At 40.5% G+C, this 17623-nt stretch overlaps 1 protein-coding gene across 1 annotated transcript in view; it reads left to right on the top strand.

Moving 5' to 3' along the window:
• Window positions 1–16451, top strand: part of CUNH12orf75 (chromosome unknown C12orf75 homolog) — a 37910-nt gene extending 21459 nt beyond the window's left edge. Inside the window, exons 3-6 of the mRNA XM_019642577.1 lie at window positions 10703–10738; window positions 11770–11849; window positions 12731–12763; window positions 15571–16451. Coding sequence (XP_019498122.1) covers window positions 10703–10738; window positions 11770–11849; window positions 12731–12735 — 121 coding nt within the window. The 3' untranslated portion in view covers window positions 12736–12763; window positions 15571–16451. The remainder of the gene's footprint in view (window positions 1–10702; window positions 10739–11769; window positions 11850–12730; window positions 12764–15570) is intronic.
• Window positions 16452–17623: the final 1172 nt, after the last annotated feature.

The raw sequence follows: 17623 nt of genomic DNA, 5'->3' as shown, positions 1-17623 counted from the left end.
CAGTGTCACTGGCCCTCATATGTGGGATCCGAACCGGGGCCCTCTGGCGTCGCAAGCCAGTTCTTAACCATCGCGCCACTCGGCCGGCCCAAGCAAGCTTTCTTTAGGGAAGGAGGCGGAGAGGACATTCATGACTTACTTGTAGCAACCGATAACTTTACAGCCAATGACGAAATAATCCCTAACGCCATGTGCTTCTTAGAAGGAGAGCAGTAGTCGGGTAGGGAAATTGCAGCTTACCCCCATACAAAGAGCGAATGTTACTCATGTTCATCAGTAATGTGTCCTGGAAGAAAGAAAGGGACCAATATTGGCCAACGGGCTCATCCCAGGAGAGGGATTTAAAGATAGATGATCAAAGAAGTTCTGAACTTGTGAAGAAATGAATGAGATGACACAGAGGCCCAAACAGTCCACGATAAAACATCAATTCTGTCCAAAATCAGATGTATTTAGGTGTTGGATAGAATTGACCAGAACCACCCTAAGAAGCAGGAGCCATCATAAAAACATACTTTAAAGAAAATTAAATAATTATACTTTATCTGGAGAACTGTAATGTATTATAAATGGAAGTAAACATTGTCAACTGTTGTATAATAATAAACCTATTCCAAAAGATTATCATGAATGGCAACTAGAAGTTACCATTAGAGCTACACGCAAGGTCTCTGGAGGTTTCCCTATTAAGTCTGTACTGTTTAAATGTCAAAATAAGTTTGGCTTCTTCAGTGGCCCTGCAAATATAGAAAAAGGAAAGACTGCAGGCTGTTTTTCTGCTTCTTAGATTATTGCTAGTAAGAATGGCTCTATATTTAGAACATTTTTCTTGATGAATAAGTAAAAAATAATTTTTTTTTTTTTACCTCCTAACTGTGTTAATTCTGGAAGGTTCAGGAAGTGAGAACTTTGTGAATTTTAAGGCAGGCTGTAGCCAGGATAACTTAGGAGATGCTAATTGGAGTGGCTGGCTGCTCTCTAATACTTATCATCTGTATTTGTTCCTGAGGGTACACGTAATGTATCCACGCCATGGTTCCATTATGCTACCTTTGAAACCTTTTTTTTTAGGTCACTTTGGATAGCTGTTTTGTACAACCCAGAAATGAAGCAAATACAGGGATGAAAATATTTTGACTACCATGTATTACTGAGGAAGACAAGTAGTGGTTTATACTCGTATTTGATACAGCAACTCTGGATAAAGTTTGTCTTAATTAAAGGGCTAGTTATTGATAAGAGGAAATCATGGCTGTATAACCTGATTGAAAGGGGTAGGTGTTCTATCTGGATATTTGGTTTTAAATTGGCATGGACAAAGTACAGTGAGAAATAGGACAGGGAGAGGAAAGCCATCCTACCCCAAAGAACAACCAGAGATATAGCTGGTTTTGAGGCAGCCTGCCTTCTAGAACCTTGACTTAAGAAGTCAAGCTTATTTATGGCGAGAGAGAAATTCAGTCTCTTTGGTTCATTCAGGAAAGGTCTGCAATGTTAGTATGAGGCAGATAGGTGTGCGATTACCGGGGGAACCTGGATCAAGATAGCTAGTCAATCTGAGAAGGGTAGGAAGAGTCCCATGCTGGTATTAGCAAGTTCACAGGAAGTAAGCTACACGAGGGGACTCCGGTAGGGACTCTGAGATATAAGAAAGCAGTTTTGAAACCTGAAGTTATCTCACTGTGAGCCTAGTTGTGGTTGCCGATGGTTGTTTTTTTTGTTTGTTTTCTTTTTCCGACATGTCTGTGGGAGGGCCGAGTGTTGGACCAGCAGTGGTAAGATAGATTATCACTCAACAGTATGCTACTCTGCAAGGGTGTGTCATTTTTAAACTATCACCTGAGGATTTATCTTTTTAACAATCCCCAAAGTGGGGGAAATATGAATGCCTTGTGGTCTACCCTCAGTGACACTTGTCTGTGCAAAAATTCTTACTGATGCTGTGACCAAGAATTTGAGTCAGAGCCTGTGAGCACATGACCTTACTGGAGGAGGGTATCATGACACTCAGTGGGTGACTTTGACCTTGACACAGTCTTTCTCCTTGAACACATGTATTTTTTTATAAAACAGACTAAATCTTTGCTAACAGAAGGAGACCCAGTTTTAGTTAAATGCCCAGTGTACTTTTTAAACCTGGTCCAAACTTGTTAATACATGTTCCACAATTCTTAGGAAATGCTCTTCTGATTTAAAAGGTTTTCTTCATGAGATGGAATGTGAGCTTGTGATGAAAATGTAACTGCACTGTTACATTTTTTTCCCAACTATTACATCACTTTCCACAATGTTTGAAATGATGTATATGGTCAGAAATAAAACACTGTCTTGATATCAGAGAAAGCAATGTACCGCTAGGCTTTCAGTCGATCTCCCTCTGGAAAAAACACGTTTATCACACACACTTACTCTGTCGAGCAGTGGCTCACACATCACTAGAAAATGGAATAACTACTCATTAAAATTAATGTTAAGTCCTTTAGTACTACTTTACTCCTTTACTCCCTGGACTACAGACGTGAATCTTCCTTCCATGACTGATCCTGGGCATAATTGTGCAACGGATGACACTTACACCTGAACCCCAGCCTTCGTTCTAGCTCCTCTCCTGGGCTCCTCCCCTTTTCTCGCTCATGTGTTTCTCCCTTCATGGGCACGAAGGTACGTGTAACTGATCATAGAGAACCCGAATTTGTAACATTAGCCCATAGACACAATTGAACTATATTTAACTCTTGGCCTTTTCAGATCCTTAAAATTATTCAATGAGGTAGTTGCTTATACCACTGGATTTTTAAAAGCCAGCCTACCTGCCTCTACCCCTCTCCTAACCTCCCTCTAGTCTTTACTTAGTTGGTAGGTCAGACGTCAAGGTGGTCCATGACTTTATTGTCTTGTCTTTGGTGATGCTATTAGAGCATTAGAACTGGGTTAAATGGAGGCACCTGCTCTGTTCGCTCTTTTAGATTCATCTCCATACTGCAGGGAAATTTTGTGGCTGTTTAGTCCCTGGTTAGATTAGATTAGCTGTTGTAGCCTCTTCTATCTTCCAATGCCTCCTCTCAAGAGCACTAGAGTGGCCTAAATTAGAATTGAAGTGAAACTAATGATGAAGAGCTGACTTTCTTTTCTCATCTTTGCCAGCCAGAAACTTTGTTTTCCGGGCAGTGCCTTTGAGAAAGGGGTAGGCCAGCTGGGTGGGGAGGCATGGAATTGGGTCCCATCACCTGGAGTGGTTGCCTTCTTAGGGGACGCTTATCCTCCTTAAGACTTCCTCTAGTCACCCTTGATGGCTGGTGGACCCACAAATAGAGTCAGATCTCAGTGTGCCCCAAAGGGACAGGCACACAGTCTGACCTGGGAGAAAAGCTTAAACTGCAAAATAATTGCAGGATTTATATAATCAGAAACCTAAGGAATGTGTGTGGGGATGGATTCTAAAGGTGTGAGAGAGACCAAAGAAGAAAGAATATATACTGAATCAGACCGAATTTATTTTTCTATTTCACAGAGATTCTAAATTTCATAATTTAGGAGCATGGCTGGGACTCCAACAGCTTTCGTAACTTGGTTGATGAAACAAAATGAGCTTACACTCTAACGAAAGGAGGAATATGCCAGAACTTCCCAGGTATAATGCAGAGGAAGGACTCCAAAGGCTTAAGGAGATAGGAATGTCAGAGCGGATGTCTCACTTGTGACTACTTCCCATCACATAGCGTCTCCCTTCATTAAAAGCATTAAGTAAAGTGAGAAACACACAGTGAAGGAAGTATCCCCATAACTCTAAGGTAACTGTCCTCTGTGAGATGGCTATGACAGGGAGAAGCTGGCCCTGTGATGGGCTCTTATTTCTTTGGACCAGATGGATCTTAGAGGAGAAGAGGCTAGGTGGTGGTAGAACTTAACCACCTGAGACAAGGTGGGCACATGTCTCATGGGCAGCAGGGATGAAGAGGCAATTCAAATGTGTTATCCTGAAAGGGTCTTTGATGAGAGCTAGTTGCTCACAGTCTCCCTAGGGATACATTAGAAGGATGGCCTTCTAAAGGTTGATTTTCTCCGTCTATGTATTTCATTAAGAGGAAGACTCCTGGTCTGTGAGCTAGGAATCTGACTTGAGTTACCACAATGGAAAGGCCCAGCCTCTTAACTCAGTTTCCAGACCCAAATTCAGTCTCAGAGCCCCTTGATTGAAGGAGAGGCCATGTTCCCTGAGGGAACATTCAATACTGCCACGCCATGCCTTCCCCAAAGGGACTTGTGTCTGTTCCTAGAGCAGCTGTGTCCTGAGCAAAAGGAAGTACCTGGCCCTTTTAGAGATTTCTAGACACTGGCTCTGAGTTGATGTTAATACCCGAGGAGCCACAAATGCCACTGTGGTCCACCAGTCCAGGAGTGGATTTATGGTATTTAGGTAAAAAATGGAATTTTGGCCAATGTTCAAATTATAGTAGTTCCCGTGGTCTGTAGACCCATGCTCTGGTAGTTTCCTTAGTTCTTGAATTCATAATCAGAATAGACATACTTAGCAACTGGCAGAATCCTCTCATCGGCCCTCTGACCTGTAAAGTAAGGGCTGTCATTGTAGAAAGGGCCAAGTAGAAGCCCATGGCATTTCCCCTCCTACCAGAATAATAAACAAAAGGGAACACTGCATCCCTGGGGGAGTGGCAGAGGCTTGAAAAAAATGAAGGCATGGAGATACCTCTCATATTCTCATTTAACTTGCCTGTTTGGCCTGTGCAGAAAGCAGATTTATTTTAACATCTTTTTTTTTTTTTTTTTTTTTTTTTTTAGCTGAGCCATCCTGCTACCTATTGGCAGCTTAGCGGCTGCTCAGCTCAGGCTGGCATCGAACCGCTGTTGCTCAGAGCTCAAACTCTTGAGCGAGCTCTTAACCAACTGAGCCACTCGGCCGGCCCAGGCAGATTTATTTTAGAGAGCAGCTTTGGATTATTGGAAACCTCGTGAAGAGGTAATGCCAATTTTAGCTGCTCTTCAAGATGTGGTATCTGTACTGAAAATAATGAACATAGCCCTTAGCTCCTGTTATGCAACCTCTGGCCTGGCAAATACTTTCTCCCTGTGCCCGTTTGCAAGGAGCACGAGAAGCAGCTTGCTATACCTGGCATGGCCAACAGTATACCATCATATCACATCTATAGATCCTCTGTTTTCTCCCATCTTCTGTTCTGCAATACCTGGATCTTATTGACACCCCATTGCACATTATACTGGTCCAGTGTGTTGATGACATTGTAGTCAGTGGACCTGATGAACGTAACAAGTACTTCAGATGCTTCAGTAAGACCTGTTCAATGGATGAGATAAACCCCATTCTTGCTACCAAGCAAGGTGTCCGGTAGTGTCCAGTCAGGGTAAAGGACACCACATTACCTATTTTAGCAGAGAATTTACTGCTAGGAACTGGTGAGGTGGGTCTTGGAGAATTGAGAATGTAAGAAAAGAGGGCTGAGATGAACAGAAATAGTAATAGCAGGGAGCGGCTGCCGCTCCCAGGGACAGAGTGACAGAGGGAAGAGGTCAGGGCTATCAGAATCCAGGAGGTGGAGGGAGAGGTGTTCTGTGGGGCCGGGACCCAGCTTCTGAGGACAGTGTTGCCTGGCTGCTGCGGGTATCTCGAGGTCTTAGAGGAGAGGGCACTGCCAGGCTGGAGCTGTCACATCTCACTCTTGTAATCCATTGGTGAGCCGCCGGCCACACAATAGCCACTGCCCACCCACCCCCCTGAGTTGTCGTGACCAGAAAAGGGGCGTAACGGGGCCTGTTCTGGACACTGGAACCAGCTGCTAGGGGTGATGCTGACAGCAACAGCACCCAACGCTGGAGGGAGTAGCCCCTATTCCTCCTTTTGCATTCTCTCTCTCTCTCTCTCTCTCTCTCTCTCTCTCTCTCTCTCTCTCTCTCTCTCTCTCTCGCAGCCCCTTGGTAGAACCTAACAGGAAGCCAGGTGGCAAAGGAGAATGTGGTTTTCAGGGTCCTGTCCCCAACATTGCAGAGTATGGGGGTGAAGGGGTTGGGGGTGAGAGACAGTGTCCGGCGCAGGCCCTCTAGCAAAAGAGGATTGGTCTCCATATGCCACACAGTTGTTTCCAGATCACCCTTGACCCCTTGGTAATTTGTATTAGTTTCCCTCCCCCCTCATTGGCCCCAGCTTCTGGCGTCTTGATGGTGACATTGGGGCAGGGCAGGCGAGGGGGGAGGGAAACTGGTAGAAGTTACCTTTTACACTTTTTGTTTTTAGGAGGTTTGGTTTATGCTACCTGGTCCCTTACCTCTGATAACCCTGCATTTTCGGTTCTCTTGGTAGGAGCTTAATCTCAAGGTGTCGCCCCCCCTTAATGGTAGATTAAGCATTGCTCATACTATCCCCTGAATCCCTCCTCTCACATGTCCTATTTCTCAGAGGTTCTGCTTGGAGGTGTATGGGTGTTGACTCCTGAACTCTGTTTGAGATCTCTGATTTAGAAGTGCATTACTTCTGGGAGATTCATCCTGGCTGATGTATACGCACTTGCTCCTTTTCTGAGGGAACAAGATTGTGGTCAGGCTGAGTCTGCAGAGATACTTGGGCCGGTGAACCCCTGGGGAGTGTAACCAAGTGCAACACAGCAGTTTGGCCTCTTTTCCAGTTCATCTACTGTGAGTTGGCCTCGTTTCCATGTTGTCTTTCCCAGCACGGACTAATTCAATCATCAGGCTCTCCTCTGTAAGGTTCAAGGGGAAGTCACTGCATTCTTTGCCCTAACTGATGCCTCAGCACTGGCAGAAACAAGGTCATGAAGCCTGTTTCTGAGGACCTTCTAGACTCTGCCCATGGCTACTGTTCTCAGAAAGCCGGGGGGAAGGTGTGGTTTTGTGTCCTGCTCTGCTACCTGATTTCCTTCACTGGTTTTTAGGATCCATTTTGTAATCCATCAGCCATCACAGCTGCAGGCCACACGATGGCCACTCCTACACTTAAGCTGTCATTAGAAGAGAGGAAAAAAAAATTAAGTCCTCAGTGAAACACAGAGTGGTTCATCCAAGAGCCCTGTGGTGGGGGAGGCCCTTGGTGGCCTGAGCACGGCTCTCAGCCCGAGGATCTGGGAGGCTGGAGGAGGACCACAGACCATTTTCCTGACTTCAGAGGCTGAACAGACACCAGTGTGTGCACACAGTGAGGCTGCACAGGCTTACCAAACTGTGAAGCTTATTTGCCTCTGATTCAAATTACATAAGCTCCCCGTGGGAATCTTGGTTATCCCATGTGCATCTGAAACTCCCTTTGGCACTTGTATGTCTAAGAGAAGATCAGCAAATGAATTATTAAGGCCGGTTGATAACAAAATCCTTCAAAATATGTTTTGTGAGGGGAAACAAAGTGCGACGATTCCTGAAAATGGTGTACAGATGAGGCAGCCCCGATGTTCAGACAATCAGGATTAGAATCCCCCAAACTTAAGTTTCTTGCTAAGTTCTCAGTTAACACCGCAGTTTTGAACTGACCCAAGATAATGCCCACTTCTCTTATTAACACAAAATGACCTTTCAGGGAAGTTAGTCCCCCACATCGGAAGGTGGATTTTTCAGACTCTCATCTGGAGCAAGTAGGAACCATGAGGCAATTCCACCAGCATTTCAGGGCCTTGGCTTAATATCTCCAGCCTTCCTTTCACCAAGAAGCTATGTTGCTACTTGATGAACCATTTCTTCTCATTATTCTACAGCCTGTGCAGTTGGGGCAGGACCATGTCACCCCAGCTGCTAGGATGCTGTCCTCTTGGACACAAGGAGGGCAGCATTTGGTCCTCAGGCAGCTAAACACAATGGCGTGGATCTATCTGTCCGCAAGGAGAGACCATTTTCTGACTTAATCTTAGTCTGGACCTGGTTTTCCACATGAATAGATTCTGATGTAACTTCTGATTAGGACCACTTTGGTACTTGGATAAAAATGAGTTATGTAGCAATTTGACAAGTGCTACAAAGATTGATTGTCCCTGGCAGCTATTAGAGGTTTCTTCTGATGCTAATGAGACATTGACTAGCACTCTTCTACCATCTTGGTTTCCTCTTTCCTTAAGTGGGATGATATATTACTATATTGGAGAGCTCCAGCTTGGGAAATGGGGTGTTTCTCTGGTTCTAACGAGCATGTGCTCACGGCTTATGAAACAGGAGTAGGAATCACACGAACTTGGAGTTGCATTCTGGCTCTGTTACCTGGCTGTGCAACCTTGGTCATGCTACTCAACTGTTAAGAGCCTCAGTTTTGCATCTTTAAAATGTGGCACATACCTGTCTTGCAGGACTGTGATGAGGAAATAATGTGACAGCACGAGCTCAGTACCAGGTACAGTTACACAAACAGGTTGCCAGGAGTGATGCTCAAAGGTTTTGAGTGGAGTGAAGGCAGCGCCCACTTTAGGGAAAGCCACTATGTTGGTTTGTCACTGGCATTGATTTTGACTTTTCCATCTTCCTATTTGAGTGGCAGAGCGTTGAATTAGAATGTGGAGCATGGCTTTGGTGTCAGATGAGGTTTAAATGTTGGTCTTCCATGTTTATTAATTACATGGCTCTCTAACCTATTTCCTCAGGTCTAAACGCTGAGAGCTGTTGTGAGGATGAGCACTGATGCATGTGAAGTGCCCTGCACTGTATTGACACTCAGGAGGGACTCACTGATGATGCTATTTTTTTTTTAATTGGGGAACAGTGTGTTTTTCCAGGACCAAGTCAAGTAGTTGTTTCAGTCTAGTTGTGGAGGGCATGGGGATCAAATCAGCAACCTTTGTGTTGTGAGCACTGCACTCTAACCAACTGAGCTAACTGGCCACCCTGATGATGCCATTTTTACCCATGCAGTCTTGGGTCTCCAATCTTCATATTGTAGAATAATTGTTTGTGGAAGGAATGGATGAAGCAGCAATCTCAGACATGGAGCATATATTCAAAGGCAGGCATCATAAATTATTTGAAGGTTTAAAAGAATAGACAAATCTTTATAAGTGGTATTTTTTTTGGAGCATTTTGTATTATATCTGAAGCTTAATTTATTATCTGATAAATATGGCAGTTTCATTGTCATTTCTTGCCAGTTCGATGAGTAAGGCTGTTGAGTAATTTTATAATGGAGAGCCCAGATCAGGTGTAGAATATTGAATAATTTATAAGAGATAATAGATTAAAAATTATTTACTACTTTCTTACATTTGGGGAAGTGAAATATATTTTAAAACCTTGAATATATTCTTAAGCAGAATTAGGCAAAAGGGGAAAAATTAAAATAAATAGATATGTAATTGACTATGAAAAGAATAGGCATGGGACATTGAATATGTCTAAGTCTACCAGTTATATATAGCTTCAAAAACAATTTCATGATAACATTAGTCACTCAGGACCAAAGTAAACAGTTCTAATAATCTTGAAAAAGTTTGTCACCAGCATTTTCCTGTTATCTATACTTAACGGTTATAAATCCATTTTAATTACAAGTAGTAAACAACACTTTGTTATACCACTTCAGTAAGCATAGCACCTAATACAGTATGACTTTGACACCTTTGAATTAAAAAATGACCAGAGAGAAATGAAGTTGATAATTACCTGGTGAGTTTAGGTTATGTGCTCAGTTTGAATCAATCGGATACCAAGGTGGATTTTGCACTCTGTTGGAGTATTAGCTGTGGGCCTCGGCCAATGATCAACAGATAATTGCCACTTTTATACTTCCGTCCTTTATAGGCTTGGGACTTACTGGCTGTTGCAATGAAGCAAAATCTCATATACATATGCATGCATTTGAAAGAGTTACAACTTTTAAATGGGTGAAACCACAATTATTCCCTAAAATGAGAAAATTCAGTGAAGCTGTTTGGATGTTTTCAGTTTGCTTTCTTCGTAGAATTACATGTTGAGCTCAGCCAGATACATTTGGATCTTGTTCAGCTTTTATTTTCTTTCCGAAAAGTGACTTATGTATGCTAACTAGTGCTTCACAGAAAACTTCCTGATCCTCTCAGACATGTGCCAAGGAATTCTAGTGGGATATGAATTCCTCTCTTGCAAGGAAAGAGGCTGTGCATTTTTAAAGTAGTGATTCCCTCCACAAACGGCCCTTTAAACATTTCCTCCTTCGTGTATAAAATGGCTGGAGCTTTTTTAGATTAAAAAAAAATGTAATTGGTGTGAACTCTTTTTGCACAAATTGTTCATGCCTGGAGTTATGCCACTGAACCAGCATGAGAAATACAAGATCATGGTGTGTTAAGACTGGAAGGGACCCTTGGAGTCATCTGGTCGACCCCATTTTTAACAGACGAGATACAGGCAGGCAACTTGCGCACGGGCCTGTCTGTCACAGAGGGGGCAGGTGGCACAGCCAAAACAAGAACCCAGGCTTCCTGATGCCCCATTTCCAATTTCAGCTGCCCTCACTTTTTCATTTCGTTTGACATTTGGGCCTTTTGGCATTTTCTGGGTCTGCACATTTTGGTAAGTAGAAAATTACCAACATTTTTGTGTATGAATGATTGAGGTGGAGCCAGAATACTATGTTACAGAAAGAAATACTAGATGGAAGAACTTGAAACAAACACACTTTAACTCAGAGTCCCTTTTCTCATAACCAAAAATGAAGTCTCTGACTATGAAACCAAATGGCTAATAGCAAATGTTTTTGACTTTTTAGAACAGAAGACTCGATAACAGAAGATGACAAGAGGAGGTATGTTTGGTGTTGAAGCTGGCTTTAATTTGAATAATTTTGGCCACACCTCATAGATTTAATTTAACCTGGATTAATTTCACTCACAAATTTAATTTAGCACTTGTAGCACACTACCAATAATATGGATTCCACCAGGAAAACATTTGGCACGGAGTATGTGATCCGAAAAAGAACTTGCCCAGGATTTATTATCTTCTTTCAAGCAAGTGTGGTGTTTGTCCGATGCACGTGGCCTGTAGCAATGTCCACCCTGTGGCTTTGGACGTGCTGTTCTCCCTGACTGGCTGGCTTCCCTTCATTCTCTCTGCCTTCTCCCTCCTCCCACCCCTCCTCTGCTTAACCACGCCCTCCTCTCATCACTCTTTAGCTCGCTCGCTCTCTATCCTAATTTTATGTTTATATCTGATCATATATATATATATTTATATACATATATATATATATATGTATATTTATATACATATATTTTTTTGATTGGGGAACAGTGTGTTTTTCCAGGACCCATCAGCTCCAAGTCAAGTATTTGTTTCAATCTAGTTGTGGAGGGTGCAGCTCAGTGGCCCATGTGGGGACCCAACCGGGCAACCTTGGTGTTATGGGCACCGCGCTCTAACCACCTGAGCTAACCAGCTGCCCCTAGATTAAATATTTTTGTGTGTCCATAGCACTGAATACCACTTTGGCCACTCTGAATTCTGAATAAATGTTACTTCTCACTCCACTGATATTTATTACTATACTAAATTATAACATCCCAACTTCTTTTTTTTCTCATGATAAGTAAAATATCTAAAAATTCTACTAACTCAGTGCAGCTTTTTATTATATATATAGCTTCTTTTTAACAGAAAAAAAAACCCAATTATATTTCCAAGGGTGATACCATTCTGAATTCTACTTTTGAAAAATCATTGTTCTGGTAATAACTCTATACTTGTTTGAAGTACTCCACACTATCACTTTCTGCAAATAATAGTACCGTTTAAATTGGTCTGATTTTTCTAGTATATCTCCTTCTTTTCATTAAGAAACTATGGAGGAGTGTATGTTGGTCTCCCATCTGAAGCTGTCAATATGGTATCCAATCAAACGAAGACTGTTCGAAAAAGTAAGTAAAACCATGTGATATTTATTTTCTCTAAGTATTTATTTTACATTTTCTGAAAAAATATGAAATTTATATTTTAGCTTGCTTGACTCAACCTACATATTACTGAGTGGCAGTGAACCATATATTAATGAATATAAGAACCATGTATCTATTCATTGTAATCATTTGTTGAAGTTGCCACCCATATGATATGAGTCATTCCAGAGCAAACGTTGGCTTCCATTTGTGGTTATGCTCTATGGGTATTTTTAATTTCTTGTTAATTTCAATGGTGATCAGTGTGAAAATGAAAGCTAATGTTTCAGTCAGTTTATGGAATTTCTGCAAAACATAAAGGTAAATTCTTGTAGTATATGATAAAGATGACTAACTGGTAGTCACTGGTGATTAGAGGGAAAATAACTGTGTATTATACAATAAATGAAGTGAGGCTCCTTTTTCTGAGTTTTAATAGTAATTGGGGGGTGAATGAAATCCTTTTGATAATAGGCATGATTGTAGCCTTGTAGGTAGCTTCTTGCTAAAGTAAATTTTTAAGTGAGCCTTGTGGTAAAGAAGGCTGGTTTATTAAGCTCTGTACACTTACTTCTCTCATGTATAATTTTAAAGGGCTATTAATATGTTTCATTTGCACAAAGACTGTATTACATTAATTTTTTTATTAAATTATTTTTTTATTATGAAATACACATTTTTAAGAATTAGTTTCAGCTGTACTGTATTACATTAATTTTAACATGCTTTAGTTATTTGTTCTTCATTGCTATTTCTCTACTTTATGATTTAGACTAGCAAATACATATATGTCACTACTATTTGTAGTTTTATAGGAAACTGAACATTTTTAAAAATTAACTTTTCTTAATTTTCTCTTTAAGATTAGAAGAAAATATTATGACAGTAATCAAGAGGTACTGTATATTTTTTTAAATAATTGTATATATTTAGCCTTGATGATGAATGAACTGTAGATATTATTGTTATGTGTTTGTAAGAAATCTTGGACTTCAAGATTAGGGAGGGGTCTCATGTTGTGGTTAAATCAAAGAAACTGAACACTTTTATTGTAAAGAGGTCTTTAATGATTAGATCAATTTTCTTTGCATTTTTATAAACAAATTTATTTTCTTTCAAATGAAGCTTAATTAGTTTGATAAGAACAAGCCAAGTTTTTACCAGAAACACTGAGGTTTTACTCTTTATTGAAAGAAATTTGGAAGGGCTAGTACCTTGGAAATGAGAGGCAGAGATGAGACAGGCTGGGGCTGGGAATTAGATTAGGATCAACATTAAGTGTGTGACAGTAGACAGAGGTTAGTTGGCATACATAAGGTGATGTATTAGTACCACAACTCTAATAGACGTGGGCAATTATCAGTGTACAGAGATGCAGTTATGCAGGCAGGAAGAGTAAAAGCATAGGCCAAGTTTACTGGTTTGGTATCATCAAACATCTTCAATACAGAAAGAAGGAAGTTGTCCAAAGGATGAAGCACTGTGGACCTGGGATCCTGGTAAAGAGCTTGGAGTTATAATAAGATGAACAAGGACAAGGACAGGAGAAAATAGCTTTCATTTGTTAACTACCCTTTGTGTACCAGCCTCAAAAAGATACCCAAGCGGCCTTTCCATAGTGGCAAAAATTCTCAGTTCACCTGGTCCAACAACGCATTTGGTGATTGGCTCCCCACTGTCTTTCAGTCTTGCTGAATGACGTCTGGTCTCCTTTGAACCTGCAGTGATCAGGAACGCTCTAGCTCCTGAGATTCCTGTGATAGCCCATTCTCTTTTGGGATCCAGACAGCCTTTGATTTGAATTCAGTCCCTTTCACTTAGTAGCTGGGCAAGTTACTTCCCCTTTGCAGCTTCCATTTTTTTTTTATCTGTTAAATGGAACTAATGCTTAGCTTGAAGGGTTGTTGTTAGGATTAATTATGAAATAAATGGGAGCTTCTGCTGTCATCGTTGTCATCCTCACCGTCATCGCTATTATCATCATCATTATCATGTTATTCCATTTTGTAACCAGCATCCAGCCATTGGCAGACCCAGAGCAAGACTGATTTGATACTGAACCAACTTCTTGTTGAGAGACAGGCAGTACTAGAGTTGGTGTTTGGGATGGGGAGCGAGTCATAGAAGAAGCTCACAGGTGGAGACACATGAGCCTTCCCACTGGGCGATGGCGACACAGGCTGTAACCAGTTTCTTCCTGGCAAGAAATAGAACAATCTTGGGTAGCTACTTCTTCGAAGACTTTCTAATCAAGGCAACAACATCGTGGAGCTTGATTCCCCGTTGCCCACGACCACATCAGGGTGTTGCGTTTCTCTTTAGGAGTTTGCTCGAAATTTTCTGTTTCCAATATTTTTAATAGAGTTCTAACCCTCCATGTAGACTTCTAAGTTCCATGCCAGTTTTCCCCTATGCACTAGTACTTTTATTATTTGCATCAAATAGGAAAGTTAATGTAGTTGAAAGTAAGCACTTCCTTAGTACCTTCCTGAAAACAGGGCCTATTTCAAAAGTCATGGGAACAGAGTGGAAAAAGGTGCCCTGTGGTTAAGGATCAGGGGACTCGGTAGCTCAATTAACACAGGACCTTAGTTGAATCCCACACCTTCTCTAAGCTTCTCTCAGTTTTAGTTTTCTCATGGGAGACAAGATGATTGCTAAATTTTGTGTGTAGATCTAAAATTCTCCGATAACAATTTGGCATTATTGCTGGTAAGCCAGCGCATATAACTTTAGACAGCTAGCTAGAATATTTCCTTACTGATCATGGCCATGAATATATAGTATTTTATTGCCATCCTCCTCTCTTCTCAATTTTCCCTATTTCTATATAATCAGTATGATCCTGGATTTTTCTCTTGCCTCCTTTGAATGACCTGAAAAGCTTTCTAAGTTGAAAGGCTGTCTGTTTTTTCCTAGTTGCTAACCACCCACTGTGGCACTTACCTGTAATACATCTGAACTCATGGCTTTCTGAGCTTAATTTTTTGGGCAGGACCCCTGATAAGAAGACTATTTTTTGGAGAAGACAACATTTTATGGAAAGGATTGGAGACACTTTTTTTTTTTGGCCTAACGTGTAAAATCTGTTTTGAAATAAAGTTGCTGAATTCACGCAATAACCAAAGTCCAAAGTTGACTTGGTTACTTTTTGAAACAAATTGAGGAGTTATTCCAGAATCTTTTAAAATTACTTACTATATCACAATATAAATGTGTAGTTTCTTCTACGGATGATTCGAGGGTGAAAGGTATGCCCTTTTAGATGTGTGGAGTATTGGATGGATTAGCTACATCAGAACCTCCCCTCTCCTAGGGGGAGCTTGACATGTGAATGGCCAGACCCCTCCCAGGAGGGTCTGCCCAAGTAGGGAAGCTATGGGATTGTGACTGAACAGCCTGCACCTTTAATTTAGGTGATATTGACATGCAGCTAGGTTTGGGCATTATCATGCTGTATTTTAATTGTAAGTTTATAAGTCTATTTCTCCACTTGACTTTGTCTCTTTATATAAGTATCATCAGTGGTTAGTGCTGTGCAGGGCACGTATTAAGTAATAAATATTAAGTGAATGTTGAATGTGTATTTTAAAAAGAAAATCAGCAAATAATTTATAGGCTTAAAGCTGATATGTATTTTTTGAAGTTGTACGTTTTCAAGCTTGCTAACCCTTTCTCCTTTTTTTGTTTGTTGTCTTCATAGCTTGCTCATCAGGATTTAGAAGGAAATTCGCCCCATGGGATGTCGTAATGTGCACAGACATTTCCAAGGAAATTCTAAACAGTTACCTACCCCTCTACCCCAAATTCTTAAGTCTACAGTGAAAAGCATGGCTGCATGTTGAAGGGTGTGGCACTAGAAAGGCATTGGTTACACAGTACACTGCTGTATGGAACTGTCTGGGTCCACCTGTGAAAGACAAGCTGACAAACTGTCGCTCTACTGGCCTTCTCTCCTCCAGCGCCATTTTCACCCCGGCCACTCAGTACAGTTCATGAAGATCATGTCTTTTCACTGATACTTTTTTGATAGTTTTTATATAACAAAATCCTTATTCTATTTATAACTTAAGCTAATAACGCACTATAAATGAATTACGCGATATATTTGTCTGTTATCTTTCACTATTTCTACTTCACATTACTTTCTACCTGTAAAATTGTTAAATTGATTCTTACTGTTATCTCTTTCCCTTTCTTACGATTTGAGTTTTAGCTTTATTTAAATGTCAGAGAATTTCCTTTATTAGGAACAATGTAATACATTGCAATATTTAAAAGTAAACCACTGAAATTTGCATGTCATGTATACATTTTGATTAACTTTCTATTTTCCTTAGTCAAAGGCTATGTAACTACAAATACGTCATAGCCTTTGAGCCTCCCATTCTGCCTTTGAGCGATCACAGCATCTCATCATGTTAATTCTATACTGTTTTTAAGGATTTGTGACGGATGGTTAGGGGGATATATGGAAAGTTCTTACTTTGTTAATGATCACCCATGTGTATCTACTTAGTATTGCAATGTAAATTACTCAGTTTACCAATGTATTTCAACAATTAAAATATTTTTATCCCTCTTTACCTGGATTTCTTATTTTTCAAAAGAACACTTTGAAGGAAGTCACACATAGCATTGTGATGTAGAGATACAATATATCAGTATGTAAAAATCGTAACGTATAAATAGATTACCATGAAAAACCAAAATTTTTCATAAGAAGGAAAGCATTACCTTACATATTTAGTTCATATGACAACCCTAGGGAAATCACATTGATAAAAAAATATATCAATGGTAAGAATCACTAAGAAATGACCATGATACACATGTCATTTCCGTAATGGTATTTAGGTGGGCTATCAACAGTTTATCACAGTAGGAATAACAGACGAGAGTCACTTCCTGAAAACTTTAAATTTTGAAATAATTTTAAATTTACAGAAATGTGTAAAAGTAGTATAGAAAGTTCCTATACCCTTCCCCCAGCTTCCTCTAATGTTAACATCTTACACATGGTACATTTGTCAAAACTAAGAAATTGAACATTAGTCCAATGCTGGAAACTAAACTACAGCCTTTAATTACATTCTATTAGTTTTTCTACTAATGCCTTGTTTTCTGTTCCAGGATACAATCCGAGATTCCATTGCATTTGGTCATCGTGTTTCCTTAGCCTCCTTTTCCTGGCATTTTCTTAGTCTTACCTTGTTTTTCATGACCTTGACACTTTTGAAGCCTATTGCTTGATATTTTGTAGTATTTCCCTCAATTTGAATTTGTCTGATGTTTTCTTATGATTAGACTGGGGAGAATACCACAGAGGTGACATGGCCCCTGTCATCACATCATATAATATTTCATGCTTTCAAAGTGACTTTCACTGGTGATATAACTATGATCACTTGGCTAGGAGGTGTCTGTCAGGTTTCTCCACTATGAGGTTTCTAGTTTTTCTTTTCCATCTTCTGTTCCTTATAAGTGAGTCAGTAAGTTTAGACGACACTCAAAAGAAAGGAGAATTAAGGTCTACCTCCTGGAGAAAACAATATCAAGGAATTTCTGACATTTATTAAAAGCCTTGGTAATTAATAAGTATTTTGGGGGAGATACTTTGAGACGCTGCAAACGTCCTGTTTCTCTTTAAAGATTTGCCCAGTAATTTTAGCATTCACCCTCCGATGTTGCCTGCAGCATTTATTACTGAGGTGTTCCAAAGGTGGTTTTCTACTTCCCTCGTCCCTTCAAATGTA

Source organism: Hipposideros armiger, unplaced genomic scaffold (assembly GCF_001890085.2).
Source record: "Hipposideros armiger isolate ML-2016 unplaced genomic scaffold, ASM189008v1 scaffold_71, whole genome shotgun sequence".
NCBI lineage: Eukaryota > Metazoa > Chordata > Mammalia > Chiroptera > Hipposideridae > Hipposideros > Hipposideros armiger.
This window is presented reverse-complemented; position numbering and strand designations above follow the sequence as displayed.